At 36.6% G+C, this 25,306-nt stretch overlaps 2 protein-coding genes across 2 annotated transcripts; both read right to left on the bottom strand.

Annotated features, from left to right (window-relative positions):
• Positions 1–1,076: 1,076 nt before the first annotated feature.
• Positions 1,077–4,106, bottom strand: LOC147863962 (NAC domain-containing protein 67-like). The gene is made up of 3 exons (XM_087320115.1): positions 3,682–4,106; positions 2,827–3,128; positions 1,077–1,913 (listed from the first exon to the last, which is right to left on the bottom strand). Exons 1-3 carry the CDS (start codon positions 3,881–3,883, stop codon positions 1,335–1,337), a joined length of 1,083 nt encoding a protein of 360 aa, XP_087176241.1. The 5' UTR covers positions 3,884–4,106; the 3' UTR covers positions 1,077–1,334.
• A 10,905-nt stretch (positions 4,107–15,011) lies between these two features.
• Positions 15,012–24,175, bottom strand: LOC147863961 (protein FMP32, mitochondrial-like). The gene is made up of 9 exons (XM_087319603.1): positions 24,039–24,175; positions 23,469–23,596; positions 23,130–23,261; positions 22,198–22,257; positions 16,072–16,148; positions 15,932–15,988; positions 15,785–15,851; positions 15,636–15,699; positions 15,012–15,306 (listed from the first exon to the last, which is right to left on the bottom strand). Exons 1-9 carry the CDS (start codon positions 24,127–24,129, stop codon positions 15,251–15,253), a joined length of 732 nt encoding a protein of 243 aa, XP_087175729.1. The 5' UTR covers positions 24,130–24,175; the 3' UTR covers positions 15,012–15,250.
• Between the last annotated feature and the right edge of the window lie 1,131 nt (positions 24,176–25,306).

Genomic DNA, 25,306 nt, shown 5'->3' with positions numbered 1-25,306 from the left:
GACTCACTTCAATGTTATCATTTGAGATTGAGTCAAGAATGGAATATAAATATGTATTGTTACTCATGTAACTACAACACTAAATAAGTTGTAGTTACATTGTAGTGTTTTTCACATGCAATTAATACAAATTATGTTTTCACACGAAGGGGTGGGTGGCTAGGGGATTGGTTGGGGGAGGTCACCTTGTGTGTAGGGAACAAGGCAACACTCATATAGAGTATTGACATGATTCTTTTGGAAAGGGCATCATAAAGTATTGCTTCACAATTTGCCTCTAAATTATCCCTCCCATGGGTAGTTTGAGCACCATGATAATATGTACTCACATGCTATGTGTTATAACCAACTTACCAACTTGTTTTGTGTTGAATGCTTCTATTCACCTCTTGTCCACTATAATTTTTCACGTTGTCATGTCGCATCTATATATGCGCTCAAGTTTTAATCGTTTGATCTAGCTAAATGACATGTGATATTTGGATGTTGATAAAGAAACTTTTTTCGAGCCAGGGAAACGGAATTACGAAATTTGAAACTATTCATGTTATGGCCTTAAAGTCAAGTGAATGGGATGCTAAAATGCTCATAATTTCTAGATGCACATATATACAAATGTTATCCTAGTAAATTGTACAATTCATTAAGATGTGAGACTTTCAATGGTGCTCGGTCATACAAGTGTTATGTCGATGAATGCATATATGTACATGGACTTCGGCATGATGCATGATTGATGGAAAAAAGTGTCAACCTCTTAAAACTTTAATATTTGAAAGATTTCTTCTTCTTTTGGATTTATTGGAATAAACAAAACTCGTGTATTATGGTGATTGGTTTTATATGTAGAAAGTCAATATCAATCATTTCCACATCATAATGACACGCCTATTATAAAGCAACTTGACCGCAAAATGTTTAGCCTTTGGCATTTCATCAATTGCTCATTTTCTATTATTCCTACATTGTTGAGAGTCGAGACAATATGTTATAGATATTTAAATGAGGGCACGTTTTAGACAATGTTTCCTTGTGCCCAATTAAACAATAATGTCAGCAATATATTAATAACATGATGCTCAAATAAATACTACATCTTAAAATTCCATGTAAAAATGTAAAAAATCAAAATACATAATGTGTACAAAAATTCTAGATTAGAAACGTATAATAACGGACCTAGAATTCTTTACACCTTTTCTATAATGTTGTATTTACAATATTCGACAATGAACTATGTTTAGAAAATCTATACAATCATGTATAAGTGACTATCTTTGCAATATCGGCATTTTAGCCTATGCAAGTATGTGATACCTATATTTATTTCTCCTTCACAATGCCTTTGCTTCTTCTTGCCACAAGGGCCACTTGTAACAAGTCTCGAGGTTCCCTGGGTTAAGTTGTGATTTGGGTGGTTGTGAATACTTTTGTGTTAGATTTGGAAGACCTGAAAAGCCTCTTTCAAATGTGTGTTCATCCACAAGAGAGTGATTGAAAGCCCCTCTAATACCACTCACATCAATATGCTCAACTTTTGGAACAATTCCATGTGATGAAAGATTGTGTTGAATTGCGTCTAATTGTGGTGTGAATCTTACTCCATTAATGTTATTGATATGTTGATGACGATGATGATGATGATGTTGTTGTTGTTGTTGTTGTAGAATTGCATAGTTTGATGCAGAATCAGGTTCCAATAAGAAGGTTTCAAAGAAAGGATCAACATCATTGAAACCACAAAATGAGTCCATTTTTGGAAGACTATCGACTCGATGATCTTGTGTGTTGGGTAGAGATGCGAGAACTTGCTCTACACAAGCTGATGTATTGTCATCCTCCTTGATGCTTTCATCAATTCTTGATGCTTGTGTGTTCTTCTTGTAGATTCTACAAAGTACCCAATCATCAAGCTGCAAGAAATATCAAGAAAAAGTTCATGTAAATGCAATAGTCCTTTTATGATAAACTATGAAAATGGGCGTTGTTCAACTAGCATTGTGAAAATATTATGCTCAATCTTTCTTGAAACTATATTGATCTGTTTGGTCATAAAGTGATTCTCTAATCCCCCCAAAAAAGAGACTAGAGAATAGGATACAATATCATTTATCTATTGTTTTTCTTTTTGTGTCATGCCTATGCACTCATGCTTTCTTTATTATCACCTACACCTAGGTTCAATGCCATCACTCTACCAAATATAGTGTATGATGGCATGACCTTCTATCATCTACTTTTCCATTACACTCATACTTATTTACCCATATACTTGGGGGTAGAGATCCAACTACTTGTACTTGATAGCTAGGGAAATTGTCAAATTCCGAAGTTTTGGCCTCTTTTAAACAAATTATATTCTATGCTTTTGCTCATTATGTTTCCTCTTCTACACAATTTTTACATACCCTAAGGGTGAGCAATGTATTTACTAACATCCACATTTACCCTAGTGGTTACCTAAGATGTAGTGCTAAAATCTTAATATCCTCTCTTTTTGTTTTTTTATCATAATTAGCTTACCCTAGTGGTAAATTGTTTACAGTATTAGCACTAGATATTGGGTTTGAACCCCAATTTTCTAACCTCTCTATTTAGCACTACACCTTGGGTTCGAAGACGATGTCCACCTTGGTCTCCATTGGGCAACCTTACCAAGGAAGCTACATCCATCAAGGCTCAATGTCCACCATGGTCTCCATTGGGAAACCTTACCAAAGGAGCTACATCCGTCTAGGCTCTCTCTCTCACACACGCATACACAAACTCCAATACAGACACAAGGCCATATTTAATGAGCGAGGATGGTTAGGTTGATGAACTTACCCTAAGAGACTTCCGACATCCGTAGGGAAGCGTTGGTCTCGATGAGTTTGTTTCACTCACGAGGCGATATTCGTGCATGATCCAATTTGTCTTGATGCCCTTGGGTGGTTTTCCCCTATAGAAAACTAGAGCCTTTTTCACACCGACCTTATGGTAGCCGACGGAGCTAGTTATAGGTTTATCGGTTCCGGTCGCCTTCCAATATCCTGACGCGGCTGCTCTATTGGGTCGTGCACCATTTGGATACTTCCGGTCTCGGGGGCTGAAGAAGTACCATTCATTTTCCCCAAAACATGCCATTCCTTGAGTTGACACCATGAACCAACAAAGAGGAATTAGAGCTTGTCCTATGGTCTCTAAACAAAATAACTTGATGGTGGAAGTCATCAAGTAACAATGGGTCTAGATGAAATATGGTTCCTAACAACCCATCATGCACAAATAAGTGATCTCAAACTATGGAAATGATAACAACCAACATGATTGATGAAAACAAAGAGGAATTTAAAGCGATTTCCAATCCATGAAGAGAAGATGAGATGCATATATTGGAACAACCCATTTAAGTAAAAAAAAAAGAAAAAAAGGATTCTAAATGGTAGAATAAATCAAGAAATGAATTAAAATGATAGAGGTCAAATTCCAAGGTCACTCTTAAATGATCGAGATTAAGTACTTGTAAGTATAAGATTGGCTCTAAATAATGGCAAACATTTAACCAAAGTTGTCTTTAAACAATGGGAATGAACTAAGCACCAAAGTGTGTTTTAAAAATGATTGTGGAAATGAAGTACCAAACATGAAACTGAAAATTGATGGGAATTTAAGAAGAATGGAGTTGAAGTGGGTACCAACCAGGTAATTGCCATGGGTCAAACTTGTATAGATCTATCTCTGCAATGATAGGAACCGGCAATGGTGAGGAAGAAGCCTTGTTCTTAAGATAATGAATGACTAATTCTTCGTCGGTGGGATGGAACCGGAAACCCGGGGGCAAGATGGGTTGTTCGACGAGGGGAGGAGGAGGAGGAGGAGGAGCTCTGGTGGCTGCTTCCATGTTAATGGATGGATGGATTGGATGGATGGATGGATGGATGGGTAGGTTGAGTTTAATGGAATGGAATGGAATGGAATTGGATTGAATTGAATGAAATGAAATTGAATTGAATTGAATCGAATCGAGTGAGTGAGGTGATGATTACAGTCAATTTGATGGAATGATTGGATTGATGGATGGATTGATCGGATGAAAGTTAAAAGTTTGGATGTGAAGAGACCTCCCCGCCTCTCCCTTTCCCACCCCACCCCACCCCACCCCACCCCACCCCACACACACAAAAAGAAGAAGAAAAGGGAGCCACAGATGGAACCTAAGTCGAGATACAGAGAGAGAGAGAGAGAGAGAGAGAGAGAGAGAGAGGTGATCAACTCATCTCATAAGCAAAATTAATAATGAAAATATGAATATAAATAGATGCACAGAAATCCCCACAAAGAGGATGAAAGAAAAAGTAAATAGCGAGGAAGAAGGCGGAGAAACAAAGAAAGAAAGACCAACAAAAAAAACACAAAAACAAATTTTCGATTTATTTTTTCCTGCAGGAAACAAAAAGGGGGGAAATAATAATAATAATAATAATAATAATAAAGAGAAGGAAGGATGGCCACGCCGCAACAGTCTGTCATTGTCCACGTGGCACGGCACCAAATCATTGGCGGATGGTCCCCACCACCATGACACGTGGCAAACCTGGAAGAGGGGGCATGGGCAAGGGTAATGCTCTTCTCTCTCTCTCTCTCTCTCTCTCTCTCTCTCTCTCTCTCTCTCTCTCTCTCTCTCTCATCCATCCACCATGCCTTACGTACATACATGGACTTTTATGTCCACGTGCATCTATTATGTCCATATACCACACATGTGTGTATGTGTGTATATGTGTGTGTGCGCACATGTACCCATTCAATACATGAATGGATTTGTTGGTCGACCATTGAAAAAAACCTCGCGCTCCATATTGAATAGACAGGCCGTTGCGTTCCATTCGCGTCATCGTCTTTACCTTTTGTGCAACCACACTTTTTTACACACGCACTTCACATAGATGGCCTATGGTTTTTGCTATCGTTCTCGCTTGTAATGGTTAATGAGAAATGTCAGTCGTACCCCCCCCCCCCCCACCCCCCCCTTTTACTACTACTACTACTCTTCTTCTTCTTCTTTTGATGTAATCTCCCCTAACAATTGTTATGTTTTCTTTTATCTTGCCAGAATGCCGATCCCTGAAAGAGCATCGGTTCATTCCCCTTTCTCTCTTCTACAGGGTCGCGGCTAGGGAATTCTCGGAAATAAAGAGAAATGCAACATTTGTTTTCATAAAATGCGCTTAATAGAGAGAGGATAATGATGTATATGACATTCCACACACATAGATAGAGAGGGTCAACTTGCATTACACATTCTTGTATTGCACCTGTACAACACTATTTGAGAGAGAGAGAGAGAGAGAGAGAGAGAGAGAGAGAGAGAGAGAGAGAGAGAGAGTGTGTGTGTGTGTGTGTGAGACAATGCAAAGCACGTTTCCATGTGTCCCATTTAGTGCATGTACCCATCAATACAAAAGGGAGGGGCTCACATCATGTTGCATGTTTTTTAATCTTCCTTTTATTGTCAGTACTTACTCTCATGGCCCCTGAGAGAGAGAGAGAGAGAGAGAGAGAGAGAGAGAGAGAAGACCACATGTCGGTGCCAATCATGTTCTCAAGCCCTACTTCTCGCACTAGCTTCTAGTGAATTAGTGCCACTTAAACCTATTTCAAATTCATAAAAAAGTTGGATGGGTATAACAAAGAGAAAGGTAATGGTCATCTCACCTTGTATAATGCAAGCTTGTAATTGTCTACATTTTGTACTAAAATACAACCCCCTAATGTAGGGAGAGAAAGTAGGAGCATTTGTCTCCATTTACTTGCATTGTACTTAATATGATACCCACATTTAGAGACAGAAAAAGAGAGAGACAGAGCAAAGAATATGGGTCTGTCTGACAAAGGCTAGGCTAGAAGAAGTCAATGGCTCATGTGTTTGTTGATCCCTCTTCAATAAGCTTATAGTTTATTTTAGTACTAGTCTACAAAGTAATAAAGAGTATTGCTATGTGTGCTAATAGAAATAGGACTTAACTTACATGTGTTGTGTGTGTTCAATCGACATTATGTTGTTAGCTACATGAAGGATCTTGTTCATGTGTGAGGAAGAGACGCCTCCTTTTTGTTTGGGTAGGACTCTTCTAGTCAGATATCCACTAATCAATTACACGACTACATGTACAATGCTAGTATTTCTCTCTAAGCAATTATAAATACAACTAACTTATGCCCATCAAGATATAGGGCAAGAGATCCACAAAGGAGAATCATTCTTTCATGTATTGGCAAATCCTAGGTCTATTTATAGACTCTAGCCATTTAGGAACTATAGTCATTCAAAGGCCATCCATATAAGTAATGGGCCTATTCCATCATGAACTTCTTTAAGAGTATGGTCATGCATGCTTTTCATCGACAACAATGGCAACAAATAAACTTGTAGGTAGAGTTTCATAATCAAGAAGCCAACTATTCATTAAAGCTTGTGAAGTTCCAATCATAGAATGCACTATAATTATTGCGGTAGAATAATTATTTGAATAATTCTTTAGTTTTGACGAGTCAATTTGACATGTGAAGTCTAATTCTTTTTAAAAAGAATGCATCTTATTCAAATATTATTAGCAACACAATTTCTTGTCAATGTGGATGTACTATCCATGTTAACTACACTAGTAAGCATTGAGTTTTGTTGATTTATCACTTTCACGCCATTCACTTGAATGACACAATCCGATCGGGATTCTCTCTGGTAGTCTAATGTCATTGGAAAAATGCTTCCAAATTATATCAACAACACTAGAAACTCAACAACATTTGCTTGATTATGAATTTCATAATTATACGGGACTCATTGACTTGTCTTTCATCTCCAAATTTGAACGTTGAGCATGAGTACGTTGAGCATCGGCTAACATTAAGCAAGTAATCATGTAATGAGTAGCTAAAGTGTGGGTATTCTTGGTCAGGGTAAAATCGAAAGGCCTTTGGAAAAACACGAAATATCTTAACTTTCCATGATGAGAACATTTTCATTTCTTATAAAATGTAAGGCCCTAACATTGTCTCTCTTGTATCATTAGGAGCATTGAATGGTTTGGCATTATGATAGTCACTAGCAATTGCATATTTAACTTTGGATTTAAGTAGACCAATGTCCATTTAAACGAAAGTGGAGAAATTCAATGAGCTACACTTTATTATTTTCGATGGCACTATTACATTAAAGTTAAGAGTAACATAAGGTGTCGCTTCCAATTCAAAATTCCAGAGATGCAACATTTATTTATGAGAACCTAGAGGCTAGAGAGCTATAAGTGGTTGGTATTACATGAGCAAATTGACGATGATAGCATGCATTGATCATCTACCTCACCATCAAATTTATTGATGATTAATCAATATGGTGTACTGGCAACAATGTCAATGGTATGTGGAAATTGTTAGAAAGCATGTAAATGAGAGATAATGTCAAATATAGTGGATATGTCTCATTTATACAATTGTGCATTAATTTAGACGGTAGGAGGGAATGTGTTTGTGTCTATTTGATGGTGCTTAGTTTTAGAGGAGAGACAACAAGAGAAACGTAAGAAAGGAATGAGGAAATGCATAATCTACCAATTTAGTTTTTTCAATGTTCTTTTCTTGTAACCAAAAATAATATTATAAGATCTTCCTCCCTATCATTAGAAGGAAAAATTTTAGACACATGATCTCGTATAATATATATATATATATTGAATGTGCAATGATAATACAACAAAACCACATGGTCACCACCATCCTTGCCTTTTCAAGCATTGGTTGTAGGAGGGTGGTGTTATTGTTTTCAACTATTTGCATTGTGGAAAGTGAAGTTGCAAGGTAAAATAATTGATCACTTTGCATGCTCTTGGATACTATAAAGCCATGAAAATGCAAATAAGTGAATGCATACCTTGTTTAGTATTATAATATTCAAATATGATCTTTTTGAATTACATACCTATTCCTCTACCATGAAGAGAGTTTTCTGTTGGTGAAAAAAACCATTTATGTCAAGGTATCCACGTGTAAACTTGTGTTTGTAATATGTATGTATGTATGCATGTTCATGTGTGTGAGCTCAGTGGTAAATAATGTAAAATGCAATGCTTTCATATTGCACTTTCACATGTATTGTTTTGTTCGTTTTCTTCCTTTGAATGGAAATCTATCTTTGTCTTCATCACACTATTCAATTTGATGGGTTCTCATATAGTATTGGTGAGCACATGCACGTGCATTCAAGGCTTTCATGACAAGCATGTCCTAAAACTTCAAAGATTCTTCATGCCACTTGGTTTTATTCTTTATGCCCCTAGGTCGTTATTGGAAATTTATCTATTTTCTTGAGTCTAGGATGGGAGGAATATACTTCTCATAATACTTGAGGTACACACTTTACGTTATATATATTTCACACATTGCATTTCGGAATCAACTCTGACCTATTTGGTTTGCGTCATCTTATTGTCCATATGTACATATAGTGAAGTTTGAACCACAAAATTAGGGAAAACATTTATTACGCATTATATGTACAAATGAGAAGTAATGCATGAAGTTGGAACAACTCCTAAACCACTACAAAGACAAGTGTGATCACATAACCAACTTGGAAACAAGGTTTAGATATTATGCTAATGGATTTTTTTCTAAATGTTCATACCATCAATATTTTCTCATAACTAATTAGAAGTTACTCAAGCAGTCAATCTATCTAAGTGATTTGAAAATTGAAACATAAATGCAATTAACCAAATGTTTATCATCCCTCATTGGAAGCTCTCTTTGCCTTAATAGTATATCTAGCACATGCAAAATGTTTGAGTTTAGATTTGTAAGACACTTTTGCATAATACTAGAGTAAACCACAATTATTTTTCTCTCCATAAATGTCTATTTGCACATAAAATGAAGTAATGAGGTATAAGCTAGTAGGTATTCAATAATGCTCTATTTTCTCGGAGCAAAAATACTACTTTGAGATCACTGCCCACATTTTCTACTAAACAAAATTCATTTATTCCTTTTCTCTCCCTTATTCTTATAATGCCACCAATAATGTAAATGAATATGAGATGACTCTACTCATTTTGCACATTGGTTTTCGCTTAATGCGAGATTCTAACCATTTTCTCTTAACAATTTTGTATGAGTATGCAAGTTGTCTCCACTTGCTATAGCCTATAGGATGCAAACACTTGAGACATGTTTTGCATTACAGTGTCTTATGAGTCTATGTGAAAATATAGTTTCTACTTGCTTTAGGATGCAAACCATTCATAACAAACCCTTGAGATATGTCTTGCATTAGAGTGTTTTATGAGTCTATGTGATAACATCCTCTTTACATGCTTTAGGATGCCAACATCCACAACAAAGACTTGAAGTTTGTTTTGCACTAGAATGTCCAACAAGTTCATGTTTTGCTTGGTTGTTTCCAACGACACGTCTTTATCATAGAGCATAAACAACTTTATTGACAATAGATGTAATGCATGCATCATTAGATTGTTGTGATGATAGAAAAAACACATGGTAGCTTTGTCACGCTATATATATATATATATTTACCCAATTCAAAGTTCACGTTGAAAGAGACAACTTGATATATTAGATCCTTACAAATTACGATGAGGTGAATCGAGATCATTTGTTTATCATATCATTCGAATCAACTCCTTACAATTTTTAAAGTATTGCTAAATTTCTTCTAGTCGATGTTGCTTATGAAATTTGTAGTACAAATCCACTTTTGTATGTTGTATGCATAAATGGTATTCCATAAACCCCATTAGACAACAGAAATAAACATTAGCATTAAATTTTGGTTTAAGATCTAGGTGATTTTTTAAATATGTCCATTTACCAACTTACAATTTTCATGGAACGATTGAAGCAACATAATCGATAAATTCTTGGGGCTAATATGTGCATCGTTGCCATGTTTCAACCTAGTTGTGCATGGGGACATGTTTCTTACTAGTATTCTCAAAACTTCGAAAGGTCATTCAAATCTCCATTCTCCATTTTGAGAGTGCATATATGCAATGACAAGTTTAATGTATATATAGATATCATAATAAACAAATCCATTGCAGCATGTGAAATGGAAGGAACAACATCGTGGAGCGTTGCGGCATGGATTGATCTCTCGGTTGATAGGTGGACGGACGCCTTCAATGCGGATAGTTGGTGCTATGTATGCATGAGAGGCAAAATCGTCAAGATTCGTTTTGAGAGAGGCTTGTTGTTCGCATACCCAAGGTTCCTTGAAATTTGAATGTTGATCGTAGGCTTCACCCTATGGTATGTCTAGAAAGCACGATGCCTAAAGGTCTTCCAAGATCTGGTACAGCCCCCGAAGGAAGTGATCATGGATATATGGTTCGCGCTTATCAACTGCATACGAGGGTAATTGGGCGAGGTTTGTAGCCACTCCAATGACGTGGTCACTGCCCGTTTGTGTTTTTAGCAGAAATGGCAGAACACGCCTATGGTGAAGCAAGGAGGAAGTGGCCCAGAGTGGAACTACCAGCCCCCACGCTGGTTGTTTCCTTCTCACCTGCCTCCCTCCCTTTGTTTTAGGCCCCAGGAGTCGGCTCATACTAACTGACACTAAAGGGCACCGCTTTTAGCTATATGTATCTACTTACATTTTAAATCGTTTACACCAAAATTCTCACCTTGTTTGACATCCATGGTCAATTACTCATCTCGCTTTTTTAAAGATTTTCTTCAATAGTATTAAGAACAAACGCCTGAAGGTTACAATTTGAACCTAGTTGCCCAAGAGGTTACAACTTTTCCTATACAATGATGTAAAATAATCCTAGGACCAAATATCGAACTTTGTAGAAGGTGTTGACATTTGTTGATATTCAAGAAAGAGTCTATGGAAGTCGATAATGCCATTGCGGCTCTTGAGTTGACATTGTAAACAGGGGCAACTTTTTCCATAAGTGAAGAAGCTTTTTCCTTCTCTTGTTCACATTGTCTAGTGAACCCTACATATTATCATACTAGCCACGGACTACTGCAAGCAAGTTCTCCCATATCTCAAGCAGCACATGTGAGATATGAATGTCTACCGCATCATAAAGTCGGTTACATCGATATTTCCATAATGCCCATAACGTTACTGTGGTCACTGTTTTCCAAATCTGCTTTCGAGGTTGTTGCATATTATCATACTGGCCACAGACTACTCCAGCAAGTTCTCCCATATCTCAAGCAGCACATCTGAGAGATGAATGTATGTTGCATCATAAAGTCGGTTACATCGATATTTCCATAATGCCCATAACATTACTGTGGACAGATCGCACCTGTTTTCGAGGTTAATGAAAGGGACCAGCTAATATCAATCTTCTATTATGCACTGTCATTGCCTCATGAACATCGTTTGCCTCATACAACATCAAGTTGGAATGTAAAACTCCCCACATCGTTGATCCCCATGAGAATAGGCAACTGACATTGATTGTTAGGAATAAAGACATGACTTTATTCCATACTTGTTGAGTGAAGGGACAAGACCATAGGACATGCTTGGTAGTCTCCTAAGCTTCATGGAAAAAGCCACATTGCCGCAAATTGGGTACTACATTCCCTTTCAATGAATGACACTTGTTTCTCATTCATTGCAAAATTGGGAATTGTTTCTAGGCTAAAAACAATGTTAAATGTTATACCTAAATTTGGATTAGCTTATGTGTTGTTCTAAGATAACATCCATAATATAAATTAGGTTCAAAGGTAACAACATACTTCAACCCCAAATTAGGTTACACATATACAACTGATTATCATAGAACAATCTAAGAAAATGGTGAGTTGATTGCAACTTCCACTATAAACTATAAACTATTGTAACGGACCATTCAATCAAAGGATAAGATATAAAAATGAGAAAGATTGATTGTCTCAAATAATTTGTTAGTTTTGTTTTCCTTCGTATTGTGAAGACCAAAGACCAAGAGATAGATATTTTGTTTTGTCTTCTTGTTTAAAATTGTGAGGGCAACGATAGGAGAGAAACCCAGATATGAAGGAATTAAGCAAAACGACAAATCCTCGATATCAATTTAAATGGCTGGATAGTAGACATTACAAAATATCCATGATGGCCCTCCTTAAGGCAAGATCTTAAAGAAAGACACATCATTGATTATGAATAGAAGCCTAGATGTGGAAGTCTAATGTATTGGAAGATTTCTTTCGTATGTTATCATTACAAAGGCAGTGGGTTATACGGTCCATGTGACATTTTTCTTTGGTTGCAAATGATATGCATGCAACTTTATCACAGCAAACAAGTACAAAAAAAGGTACTACAAAATATGGTTTGTGGTTGACTTTAAGGTCGTACATCTAGAAACTATACACTTAGGTTGGGTTAGGAATGGGTAGTAGGCGGTTGCAAATAAAAAATCCGTCAATTTTTTAGGAATGCATGAACCACTTTATGCAATTAGGCTCCCTAAATTTGTATAGAAATGTGGAAAATATGATTATGGCTATATTTGAAGAGGGGAAGAAACAATCCATTTTATTATTGAAGTCGATGTCCAACAAAACAATGGTTGAGGGTCATGTTATAAACCCAACTTATTAATTTCAAAGATAATGAAGATGGTGTTAGTTAATTGTACATAAGAAACAATTGTGTTCATACCAAAGTGAAAAGCATGGAAGGCCACTAGAGGCAAGTTGGTGATGATGTCATCGATGATGAAATGACACAATTTCTTCAATCATCTATGATGTCTTTTGGTTGAACCCTTTTCCACATATGATCATTTCTTTGCTTTTGACTTCATAAAAAACAAAAACCTTTTGCAAAGACTGTATTTGTCTTTGTTTCATTTTAATTTTAATTTACAAACCATGTCAAGTAGAATTTTGTTTTTTCCTCACCAATCTCAACAAGATTAAGAACTTTTGATTCCCATCTTTCAATCTCTATGACAATCATGAATGGATCACACATGGACACCCATCAACTATTCATGAATTAGTAAACTTGTGGTACATTGGTCTTGAAATTAATCAAAGTTCAAATTCAAAAAGGCATGCTTCTTTATTTTCAAAATTACCTACATATGTTTTGTCAAAGTTAAGGCTTCTAGTTTAATCTAATTTTGACTATAGAAGCCTACAATTTTCATATGAAGGTTTTTTGTATAATGAAGATGTTTTACTCTAACCTTGTTCATTCTTAAGCGTTTTACCATTGACAAACAAAGAAACAGTCTATTTAACAATCTACATATTTGAGGTAATTTATTGCTACATCTTTTGGTCGCTTCAATAATCATAAACATTCAAACTTTAATGTGTGTGGCTCTCTTATCCTACAATTAAACTAATCGGATATCCTGTACTATTCTTCATGTGGGAAAAAGTTTAATAACCCATAATTCCACATTATATACACTGCAAATTATAGTGGAAATCAATTCACATGTTTTACTTCATGGCAAAGAAGAAATTGATCTGAATTATTGAATTATGTTCCCTATGATTATCAAGATTCACAAAGTTCTTAAACATAATTTGGATTATCTATCCAAAACTATACATCAATATGTGTGGATTATTCAAATATTATCCCTTTGCTTATTCTACAAGGATGTTGAGTCAACATAGCCTACAACAAAAGCTAATTACGTAAAATCAATCGACAATCAAGCCTCAACAAGTAGATTGTTATGGTACTCATATTATTTCATGCCCTTACTTATGTACCCTTGCATTTGTAGTATATCATAAGGGGTTCCGTACTCTAATGGGGTTCCTCATCTATCACCTTTTCCATAATCTAGTACTTTCAATTTGCAAAGGTCCAATTCATATTAATACCTTCCAGCTTCTCCAATTGTTTTCCATCCATGCCCATACAACATCCATGTTGGAACACATTGGAACATGTAACCAACTATATGTACACTCGTTTCATGTTGGAATGGGTCGCAAGAGAGACTCTATCATGAGATTTCCTAAGCTTTAAACTTAGAATTGTGTCGAATAGCAAATTTTTTAGATGTATTACAAACTATGATTACGAAAAAGTTTGGTTTCATAAAAATGGTTGTCAGCATTGATTCTTTATAATGATATTGTTTAATTAGAGTGCAACTACAGCAACCTCCATCTAATTCTTAGGTTCAGGTTCTCTTATGGTTTATTTCCTAGCTTGCTTGTTTATTTTTACGAGATCACAATTTTCCTTTTCTTCCAACATCCCACTGTCACCTTTTTAATAGAGTGTAATTTCCTTCAGCTTCCCTACACTATACATGGACTGTTATTCCTTATTAATAGAGATTTTTTATAATTGACAATCTTGACCTAGACTTTAGCAGTGTATAGCATAACGGTAGGAGAATTATAACATCACATTACCTCAATGATGATACTATAGCGCCCTTATTATGGTTGGAGAATCAATATAACATCATGATGCTCATGTTACCCAAATCCTTCTAGTGCCATTGGCTGCCCACCACCTACTTTCATTATCTGGTTTTGCCATACAATCTGTGCAATATCTCTCTTACTTCCAAACGTATAGATATCCTGGACCTCAATCGAGCTGGATGCATCTATGAGCGCATGACACATTCTCACCAAGCACCAATCCTTATCATATTCTTTACGATATAAGTCACACAAAATTCCATTGAACTTCGTTCATAGAATGAAAACGACTCTATGACAGTGCAAGCAAACCATGAGCTACAAAACAAAGCGGAAATTAGAAATATATACCATCCCATTCTCAGATATTACAAAATGCTATACGCTGATAACAGTTCTAAACTTTGTATGTTCATATGCTTTGCTTAAAAGCAAATCTCTAAAATGCTAATGAAAAAGATTATCAAATGTCTAACGGACATCTTACTTTCAAAGATTATAAATTGATTTAACTTTGGCTGTTTACAGTTAATAATTTATAGGCATCAATTTAGCAATATGACCTGGCATATGACTTTTTGGAATGTCCGGAAAGAAACTATGAAGCATGTTTTTATAATTTCTGTAAAAGAAGTTGTGCTTCAACTTTCAAGCATTTCGCAATGGGTGCCATTTCTAAGAAATAAAATAAAATCATACAAAATGTAATCTCGTATTTTTGTCAAAAGCATCATGAAAATGCCCTCAATTCAGAATTATTTAGATACAAATCGGTGAAAAAAATGGATAATCAATGAACAGCTCCCAATATTTATGGAACCAATTTTTATCACATTAGAATGCGCAATAGACCAAGGCCAACTGCAGTTAAAGAGACAATGGTACCTACACGTATCCCAACCAGAGAAACATGAGTCAAACCAGATACTCCAGACACATAAAACCAAGGAAAGAAATTATAAATACCCAGGTTTTTCTTTATTTCCCAAATGCTCTTGGTCAACCCCCCCCCCCCTCTACAGCAATGATAATTTGAGCAATTGTATGGTTGGTCTGCTTTTTTCTCTTTTTTATGGGGTTGACCAGGGGCATTTGCAGAAAAACTCTTAGTGATAATTTGGAATTGAACTAGAATACTGTACACAAAAGCAAAGTAAATCAAAACCTGTTTGTTAAGTTAAATATGAATGCTAGTTGGAGTTCAGTTATATTACCAAGACCGTATTTGATGACTTCATATTTCGCTGCCTCAACTTGGGTCTTCAAGGCATTGATTTCCTGCTCATTCATACCATTGACATTTGAATATTACAAAATATTAGACGTTTTTATAACTCTTTACTACACTGTTTAAACTTCTTACTCTATCAAGCTTATTTGTCAACTCAGATGTTTCTGCACTCTGATTTGCTAAATCATCTCTAGTTCTCCTGAAAAAACCAGAGTTCTCATGTGACATTAAATACATTAAAGTTAAGAGATAAAGCAGTAAGATAATCAGATAACTTACCCCCTTTCCAGGTTGATGTCTAGTCTCTGGGCTGCCGTGACCTTGTCGATTTCATACCTGGCATTGATTATCAAGGACACTATTCAAGGAGAGGGAAAAGGAGCTATAATAGATGTGGTGATTCCACATATTCAACAGACCTTAAATCACTCCGCATTTTTTCAACATCTGTTTGTATTCTCTCTAATTCACGATGTAATAATGACACTTTATACTCCTGTTGGTGAATGAATACAAAAATAGCAATCACAAGTATTAGATGTTGAATAGTTTAAACATCATTATTGATTTTTATGCATTGATTAAATTATGTATAAAGCCCTTACAGAAGAATTTAATCTACAGAGGGACATCTGGAAGAATGTGATTGATAGGGCTTGTGCCTGATAGGTTTTTGTCTCCATGGTATTCATATAAAAACAAAAATAAAAGCTCTACATTTCATAAAGCTCCATAACGATGAGTCAGAAGCATGAAGTGCATAACTAATATGTATCGGGATTCAGTATTGATGACAGGATATTGCATTTGTGCGGTGGAACAAGGCTATGACAAATTACAAGATCAAGCAATGTATCTCCATGATCTGGTAATAGTATGTCTCAGGCGCGTTATGTCCAGGTACCCGCGGACTACATTGTAGTTGCCTTTATTCTGCCCACTCTAGTGTGACTCCTTCACATGTTGTCAATTGAGGTGTGGATCGACTCCCTATGATTTGATTCTCAGGCTACTAGAAGTGCGCATGTCTAGAGGTGCATACCCCTAAGCAAGTTGATCGTTGATGGCCTGCGTGATAGAGAAGCACCCATTCATCCTTAGGAATGTGCAATCTGGATATGCATAGGAATCCACTACTGCAACATATAGCAAGCAGACAGCTTGTCTGCAAGTCGGAACGGATGAGTGGAAAATCGTGTGTTTAGTCTTCCTTCAGTTTACTGTGGGCCCATTTTCACAGCAAAAACCATCTACAGCATTGAGATGATGTTATAGACATGCATGAGATTCAAACACCAAGACTATGTCATCAACATAAAAAAGAATGTGGGCAGGTGTACCTAATACGTTGATCACTTCATTACTTCTACATTTGATGTAGTCTGCTGCTTGTTGATAATCAATCCAAAGAGGGTAGGAAAGAGTGGGCATCCTTGCTTCTCAACCTTGGATACAGCCTTCTCAACCTTGTATGAAGTGAAAAATGTAAAGGTAGTAGGGCAAAGGTTGTGGTAAAGTGGATGGGTGGGGAATATGATGCATGAATTCTGCATGAAAATGTCATAGTTGCGGATCTCTCATTGAGGTTGAGGTTTGGTGTTCTCTAAATAAATCTAAATATTGGCACATAAGGGTTCAGATTTGCTTTCAAGTTATTTGTGGTGTAAGGGCTCATAAGCTTTGCATAAGGCAGAGATTTGTATAAAGTAGTTGATACGCATCTTTACATTCCTTATCCTACTAACTTTGTGGCATACTCCAAGAACTTGGCATTTGGGCAATGTGTGGTAAGGAAAACTATTGATGGTGTCTAGATGGTAGAGTCCTTGTTGGACATGATTATCTGCTAATACGTGGGTAAAGCAGCCGATTGAATGAGGGGCTGAAGTTGTTTGCATCAAGGATATAATCAGATGTTCTCCCACTAAGACCACTAAAATCAATGCAATATGTTGTTTGATCTTGAATCATTGGAGCTCCTACATGATCCCAAGTTCTCCAAAGACATGTGAATCACTGCCAAGTCTTTCAAGTCATACACACATCCCTCTATGCGGTATACTTTTCCTAGACTTGAGTATTGCATAATGCTCTCAGACCAGACAGCAGCATGATTCCTAGACTTTTGCATAGTTTGATCCTTTGGGAGGGAAGTCGCATAGCACAATGAATAAACTCATGTCTATTAGGGCCCGAGTTGGATCCACTTGTATCTAGCCATTGATAAAAATGTGCCCATTTCAGTCTATAGCCTTCTTGCTTTCCTTGTGTGTTTGTATAACCCATGGTATACATTATTTTGTTGGTGGATGTCCAAGGATTTGAGGTTGTCAACTCCCATATAACTGAATAGTGTTTGTAGTCTTCTTCAAGGGCTGAGACATTAAACATTGTTTTGGAGTTCTCTCTCATGTTCATCAAATCATTAAATATTTTATAAAGGTTCATAAAATGTCCATCCATCTTAGGTTATCATGGATTTGGTATGGTTTGTTAGTGGTCGGGTGGATTGTCAATGAGAGAAAGATATGATATGGTTGGTTACTTGTGCATTAGAGAAACAATAGCCATTGTACTTGAGTTATTGTTTGAGTTTATCAAATCCCAAACATCCATCCATCTTTGCAAGCCTTGACATGGATTTAATGGAGAACATATGCAGAATTAATCTACATTTTGATTTTGTTCCATCCAACTATGCCATCTTTCATAACTCAACATCAGTGTATTGATGAACATGCAAGACATTTAGCAGTTTGCCTTAGGCGCTTCAATAGCTAACATATACTCAATTTCACTTGTACACCGTCTTAAGATTTTCTACAATCTACAGAACCAAGACACTGCTCAACCGGCAACTGTAAAGAGTATCTATGTAGCCTGCCATGTTTGCATCGTAGTAACTCTGCTAGCCTACTGCAACCTGCCCACAGCATACAGACTTTCTGTGTACCCATAAGATATCTAAAGGTGAGCTTGCCAGCCCCCAATGTGTTTTACCAAGATCAGACATATTGCAACTGAGAACTACCACTACATGAGCAATATCCAAAAGAGTGGCAACCATAGCACACATAAAAGAGCGCAAGCTGATGCATAAGGAACTCCCTTCATTGCATTCTCTTCCATCTCATTCTTTGGCTATTGGTTTTATTCAATTTAATATACCTGAAGGCAAAAGATCTCCAAGTAAAATGTACTATTTCAATGTCCATTTCTCATAATAAGAAATCAGCATTTTTTTCTTTCTATTTTTGCTGATCCTCATATCCAGATTATGCTGTGTTTCCCAAATACTTCAAATAGAAAGACTGACTTTAGCAATGAGTGAGAGCAATAAATCAAGACAAGCCTTTCTCCTTCCAAGTAGCAATACATCATCTACATCTAAATCAAGTACAACAGGGCTCTTTCAATATACATCTTCATGCATAAACAACAGTTTGCATGGCTGAGATTAACTAATGAGAGAGCATAAAAGCATAAAACTTTTGATACCACTGGTGTGGTGCTTAGTTTAGTCCATATAATCTGCATTTCAGTTTGCATATTAAATGCCCCTCAGGCTTTTTCATGTAGATCTCTTCATAAGAGCACCTGCATTTTACAGTAGTACATAATGCAAAGAGGGAACATATCTATGCAAGGTTGTGTACCCAATTGCCCAAATTCTCTAACACTAGCTCCATATCGAAGGCAATTCAATTTCAGCATTTTCTAGATGCTGCACACCAGGCTTACCATGTTGTTCATGCTTAACATTGCAAACTCCCCCTTACTGTTGAGTCGTAACAGGAGAAGACCTCTCAGAAGTCAATATGTCACTTAGCAATGAATCGTGCCTTGTTCTTGCTTTGGGCAAACACACAAGATCTCGAGTATCATTTGCATGCAAAGACGTTCTTTTTTCTCGCATTGGACACCTCCACTTATTGTTGACTTCTTCTTTTCATAAGAGGCTCACCTGCATTTTACAGTATTTACATAATGCAAAGCGGGGTCATATATATGCAGTTGCCCTCTGATGGGGCAAGGTTGTGTCCCAATCACCCAAATTCTCTAACACTAGCTCTATATCAAAAGGCAATTCAATTTCAGCATTTTCTAGATGCTGCACACCATGCTTACCATGTTGTTCATGCTTAGCATTGCAATCTCCCCGTTACTGTTGAGACATAACAGGAGAAGATCTCTTAGAAGTCAATGTGTCCCTTGGCAATGAATCGTGCCTTGTACTTCCTTTAGGCAAAGGCACAAGATCTCAAGTATCATTTGGATAGAAAGATCTAAATTTTTCTCGCATTGCAAGCTCCCACTTACTGTTGACTTCCTCTTTTTCTTAAGAGGCTCACCTGCATTTGATGGTATTACATAATGCAAAGGGGGGTCATATCTATGCAGTTGCCCTCTGATGGGGCAAGGTCATATACCCAATTACTCAAATTCTCTAACACTAGCTCCATATCAAGAGGCAATTCCATTTCAGCATTTTCTGGATGCTGCACACCAAGCTTAACATTGCAAACTCCCCCTTACTGTTGAGTCCCCTCTTTTCATAAGTAAGAGGCTTGCCTGCATTGATAACCTAATCAATTTTGGCATTTTCTAGATGCTGCAAAAACATGCTTAGCATGTTGTTCATGCCATTTAGCACCTTCATCTTGTTGACAAGAACCTGCATCTTGCTGTCCAGTGCACCTTCAGGAGCACCTCTTTGTTGACCAACTTCTTAACTGGCTGATCATCTATTTCAGCCTACAGTAAAGCATCATGAAGCTCATTCTCCTTAACATCGTGGGTAGCTGTACACACTAAATTTTGACTCGCTTAGATTCTGCATCAAAGACCAAAGAATTTTTCAGCAACTTAACCCCAGCAAACACTAAATGCCGATTGTGTAAAATTCTTGGGACTAAGGTAACCATATATTGTAACCCATCTGACCTCCATCCCCATATCCCATAAGGGTGCCCTTTGTAGAGCTCACATCAAGCTTATTTGGCGTCACAACTAGCACAACATGCATTACCATCTCCATCAAGCAGTTCTTCATTGACAACACTAGAGGTCACATTGACCTTCCTAGATGCATCAACCTTGTCTTCCTAGTCTCATGCATTTTTCTTTCTTTCATGTTCCTTCTTAGAGTACCAACAATCAGGCTGCTTGTAACATGTAATATTGCACTGCTTTTGCTTCCTCTACTTTTACTTCTGCTTCTTATCAACCATGCCCAGAACATTATATATTGAGCCACTCATTGCCTTTCCTACTGAATTTTCGTCTAATCTCTTCATTGAGAATATCTCCTCTCACACCCATCATATGCAAGACTAGGATTATTGCCCAAAGAACCACTAGTGTTTCCCATGAGTCTGGCAGGGTCATAATCAAGAAAATAACTCTCACCTAACTCTTAACTGCAATAGGTTAGCTTGGACTCATCCGATCAAATGCTAGCCAGCTTCCACATCTAATGCACCTGATTGATGAGTGTAGCGATTTCATATGTATAGTCTTCAACTTCTCCCATCTAGCATAACCAATATACAAGCCTTTGATATATGTTAGGATATTATAAGTGACGCCCATTTCAATATAGGTCAAAATGCTTTTTTGCTTATCTTTGCCCAATCTTAGTCAGATATTTGTTCAACCCAAATTACTTGCAAGGCATCTTCGTCTTCTTTCAAGAAAAGAATACCTTGCATCTAATCTTTCCAAATATCAAAACATTGACCATCAAACTTTGTGTTATAAATGGTAGAAATAGTAGCCATTCTGTCAAAATCACGGATATAACACAAATACACTTGAGGCTATAATTCAAACAGCAATAAACCGCTATCATTTTAAACACAACCAGACAGTACAGAAGTTGAATCAGCAAACCAATCAATACACAACAGCACTAGCAAATCGGCTCAGCTCGTTTAATAGAATTTTTGCACATCTCTACCACACAATCACCAATAGCTCCGCCTATAGTCCAACAAGCTGATTGAGGCACACACGGATAAGCTACAGCACCCTTTCTCTGATACCACTTAAAAAGGCAAATCGAAAGTGACAGCAATGAACACGAGAGAATAAGCAATATAAATTGCAGGAATGATTATGAAAAGGAGAGAGAGAGAGAGAGAGAGAGAGAGAGAGCTAATCTTTTAAGGTGTGTATCTACCTGCAATGTGTTGGTGCACAAAGTATATATTTACACTCTATGGTTTTAATCCGTGAAGGGTCCATTCACATGCACAAACATAATATCCACGAAGCCAGCTTGTGGCTTTTACACCCTAGGAGGATCATAATTTGTGTACACCTAGAAATATCCTGTACTTCACGAATGTGTATATCATTGATAGGACATCAAAGAAATGAGGTGAAAGGATCAGAAAAGAAGATAACATAACAAAGAATTTTAGGGAGTTATAGGAAGTAACAAAGTTTAGTCATTATCACTTCCTCTAAACATTTTAAAACCATAAACAGATATATTGAGATTAAAACAAACACATGCGATAGAGAGAGAGAGAGAGAGAGACCTGGGCATTTCGAATCTCTGATGTGAGCTTTGCGAGTGCAGCATCTTGAATCATTTCATTCTGTTGCATGACACACGAACTAAATTCAAAAATAGTGTGGGCTACTTAAAGTGCAAACGTCATTCACAAGTTCCAAAAAAACTAGTTTCGTCAATACAAGACAGTAAAAACACCTTCATTAATGATTCTTCTAAGTCACAATTCTTATGATAAATCATAGGGCATCCCAACACATGAAAACATATCATGTAATCATACATTAGAGCATAATTTTTAGTTATTTCTGGATGATAATGTGGTTACGTATCAAATCATCATATGAGTCAGTTTGACATCAATTTCATAGCATATACCGAAGCTTTTTCTAAATAGCTACAATCTTATCAACGAATCAAATGGTTATGTATCACATAGTCATACTTCATAGTGTATCCACTTATGAAAACGTATCACATAATCACTCCATAACATATCCTATTTTCAAATGATAATATAACTGATGCATATCTATATTTCAGACGACCATATGATGATATATCATTTATCATATTTCAGAACACGTCTGCAGTTCTTCCTGAATATCTACAATCTTTTCAAATAGTGACAAGATTATATATACATTGAATCATCACATTTCATGCATAATCATAAAGCGTCTTTTATAATGCGCATACAAACATGTATCACATGATAATATTTCGACAATCTTATCAAATGACAATATATGATAATGTACCACAGAATCCTAACTTGATCGATTTTTTAAGAGCAGCAATATTTTCTAATGATGATATGAAAATTTCACATTGGCATAACCACGATCCCTTTTGACAACGACAATATTTTCAAATGGTAAAACGATAGCGTACCATATTAGCATAACCTCAAGCTATTTCTGAACATCAATGTTTTTAAATAACTTGGAAATTGACCTTTTGCATATTTGGCTTGGATACAAATGTCTGTGAGACGTTGTCCATACTGTCATTCAGAACTTCAATAATGGCTGCAGTTACGGCCTCAGCTTGTTTTGGATTTAATCCTTGAGACTCGAGACGTCGAACCTTATAAGAGAAAGCAAAAAAAAAGTAGACATAAAAGACTGATAAAAAAACAAAAGCAATGTGATTGAAAATATGAACTATGATGAAATAGAAGGATTATGATGAAAACAAATTGTTTAAGACAATGAAGTCGAACGGATTATGATGGTGAAAACAAATGGATTATGGATTATATGATGAAATGTGAAGGAAAGAAAAAATGCACACCAGAGCAAGCGTATCTACGAACATGACTTTCTTTGTTCCCTTTGAAACAGAAACAAACTGAGAGACCTGCCGAAGAGAGAAAAATGCATTCTCTGACGAGATCTGGTGAAGACGGAATAAACCATTACCTGCGGAAAAGAAGTTAGAAGATAGATTCGGAGATGACCCGTAGAGTACGTGTATAATAAACAATAATAAACGAAAAAAACATTAGTTTCCTGAATTTTTGGAAACAAAAAGGATTTGTCATTTTCCGAGATTAAAATGAGTTTATTGTTTCCTTTTGAAAACGGCAGCAAATTTTTTTAGAGAGATATGGAGAAGATAGAAGAAGAAGCTGAGAAAGTGTATTTGCGATTAACATGCCTTTCTTTGAGATGTGTTCAAAGGAAGAAGAAAATGAAGAATACGGCATTAGCTGTTGAAAAAAAAAGAGTCTTTCTCGATTCGTTTTGATAAGAAACAGGAAGTATTCTCTCCGATATTGTGAAGGAAGAAGAAGAAGGAGCCATTTGTTTTGGCTGAGATGCGACAACGAAATAACGGAGAAGATGAAGAAACCATTATTACCTATAGCCGAGACAGAGACCGATCCGACACGTTGTGCAGTTCTGTGCCTCACAAATCTGCAAAGATTCTTTCCTATTCGCGAAGCTTCCATGGAACCTGTACTGAGGATGATGACCGGAAAGAAGGAGAAAATTAAAATTAATGCCTCTTCCCTTTTTTTCTCTCTTAAAATTTCAAATTTTTAATATCTCCAAAAAAACTAAAGACTCGTTGAAGCCTGAAGGTAGAGTTTTCATCGAAGTTCTTATGTATTTAGTTATATGAGGGTTTCGTTAAGGTTTCTTCTTCTTCTTCTTCTTCTTCTTTGCTTCACTTCATTGAGCGAAGTTGCGAGTGGCTCTCGTTGAGCCTAATGCATGAAGTGTCAACAAAACCATGGAATTCTGATCCAGTTAGTTGTACAATTAATTAGACCTTTCGAGACATAATCCTGGATTTTTGGAGGTTTTCTCTCTTGCCTCCATCCATGTGAAAGTCGTCCCATGGACCATGCATTCCACGTACACATCGAGATAGAAAGTCATCATCCATCTAGTGCAACATTGAGCTACACCACCAGGTTTCACCCTTGAACGATGCCATAGTAACCATGAATGTGTGCACATTGTCAGGTTTATATTGAGTCGGGCTTCTAGACCCTTTGCCAAACATGAAGCAACATGACTATCATGCTCGCTCTTTAGCCATTGGAATATATCAAATGGAACAAATACTTTAGGGTTCTAGATTGCATCACAACCAAATTTGTGACATTAGAACAAGAGAACCATAAGCTTCTCGAAGATTTACAATAAGGAGAGTATTGAGAAGACACGACAACATGACAAGCTTTCCAAACAAGTTTACAAACTTTAAACTCGTATGTGGTCTCAATTTCGACCATTTCTAATCCATATGCATTTAGTAATTCATTTGCATCTCAGTTGATACCCAGCCAACACAATTCAAGTTAGAACAATTCGATCTTTGCTAACTCATATAACATCATTGTGGTTTGTTCCACTAATGGAGAAGGGGTTTATCAGTGCGTTTCAAGTGTGCTCGACATATATTGATAGTGTAATGAAAACAATCAACGAGCTATGGAGGTTACAACAAGGAGATTATCCAAGCTCAACATACACACAATATTTTCACCTTTCTGTAATGTGATATCCCCTTGGACAAGGAAGCACCGCTGGATCAGTTTCAACGAGGACTTTGCAATTATGTGAAAGACTTGCTTCTTATGTTCCATGAAGACTCTAAATCACTTGCACCAGAGGTGA

This window comes from Azolla caroliniana, unplaced genomic scaffold (assembly GCF_043228905.1).
Source record: "Azolla caroliniana isolate FFs.n. ecotype wild unplaced genomic scaffold, voAzoCaro1.0.p SCAF_5, whole genome shotgun sequence".
Taxonomy (NCBI): Eukaryota; Viridiplantae; Streptophyta; class Polypodiopsida; order Salviniales; family Salviniaceae; genus Azolla; species Azolla caroliniana.
The sequence above is the reverse complement of the archived record's forward strand: the minus strand, read 5'-3'. Positions and strand labels throughout refer to the sequence as shown.

Coding starts and splice junctions, on each gene's coding strand:
- LOC147863962 (XM_087320115.1), bottom strand. CDS start 3,883: ATGGAAGCAGCCACCAGAGCTCCTCCTCCTCCTCCTCCTCCCCTCGTC. Junction 3,129..3,681: donor TGACCCATGGCAATTACCTG/GTTGGTACCCAC, acceptor TGTCAACTCAAG/GAATGGCATGTTTTGGGGAA. Junction 1,914..2,826: donor GATGTCGGAAGTCTCTTAGG/GTAAGTTCATCA, acceptor TATTTCTTGCAG/CTTGATGATTGGGTACTTTG.
- LOC147863961 (XM_087319603.1), bottom strand. CDS start 24,129: ATGGAAGCTTCGCGAATAGGAAAGAATCTTTGCAGATTTGTGAGGCAC. Junction 16,149..22,197: donor CAGAGATTCGAAATGCCCAG/GTCTCTCTCTCT, acceptor ATTCACCAACAG/GAGTATAAAGTGTCATTATT. Junction 15,989..16,071: donor AAAATGCGGAGTGATTTAAG/GTCTGTTGAATA, acceptor AATCAATGCCAG/GTATGAAATCGACAAGGTCA.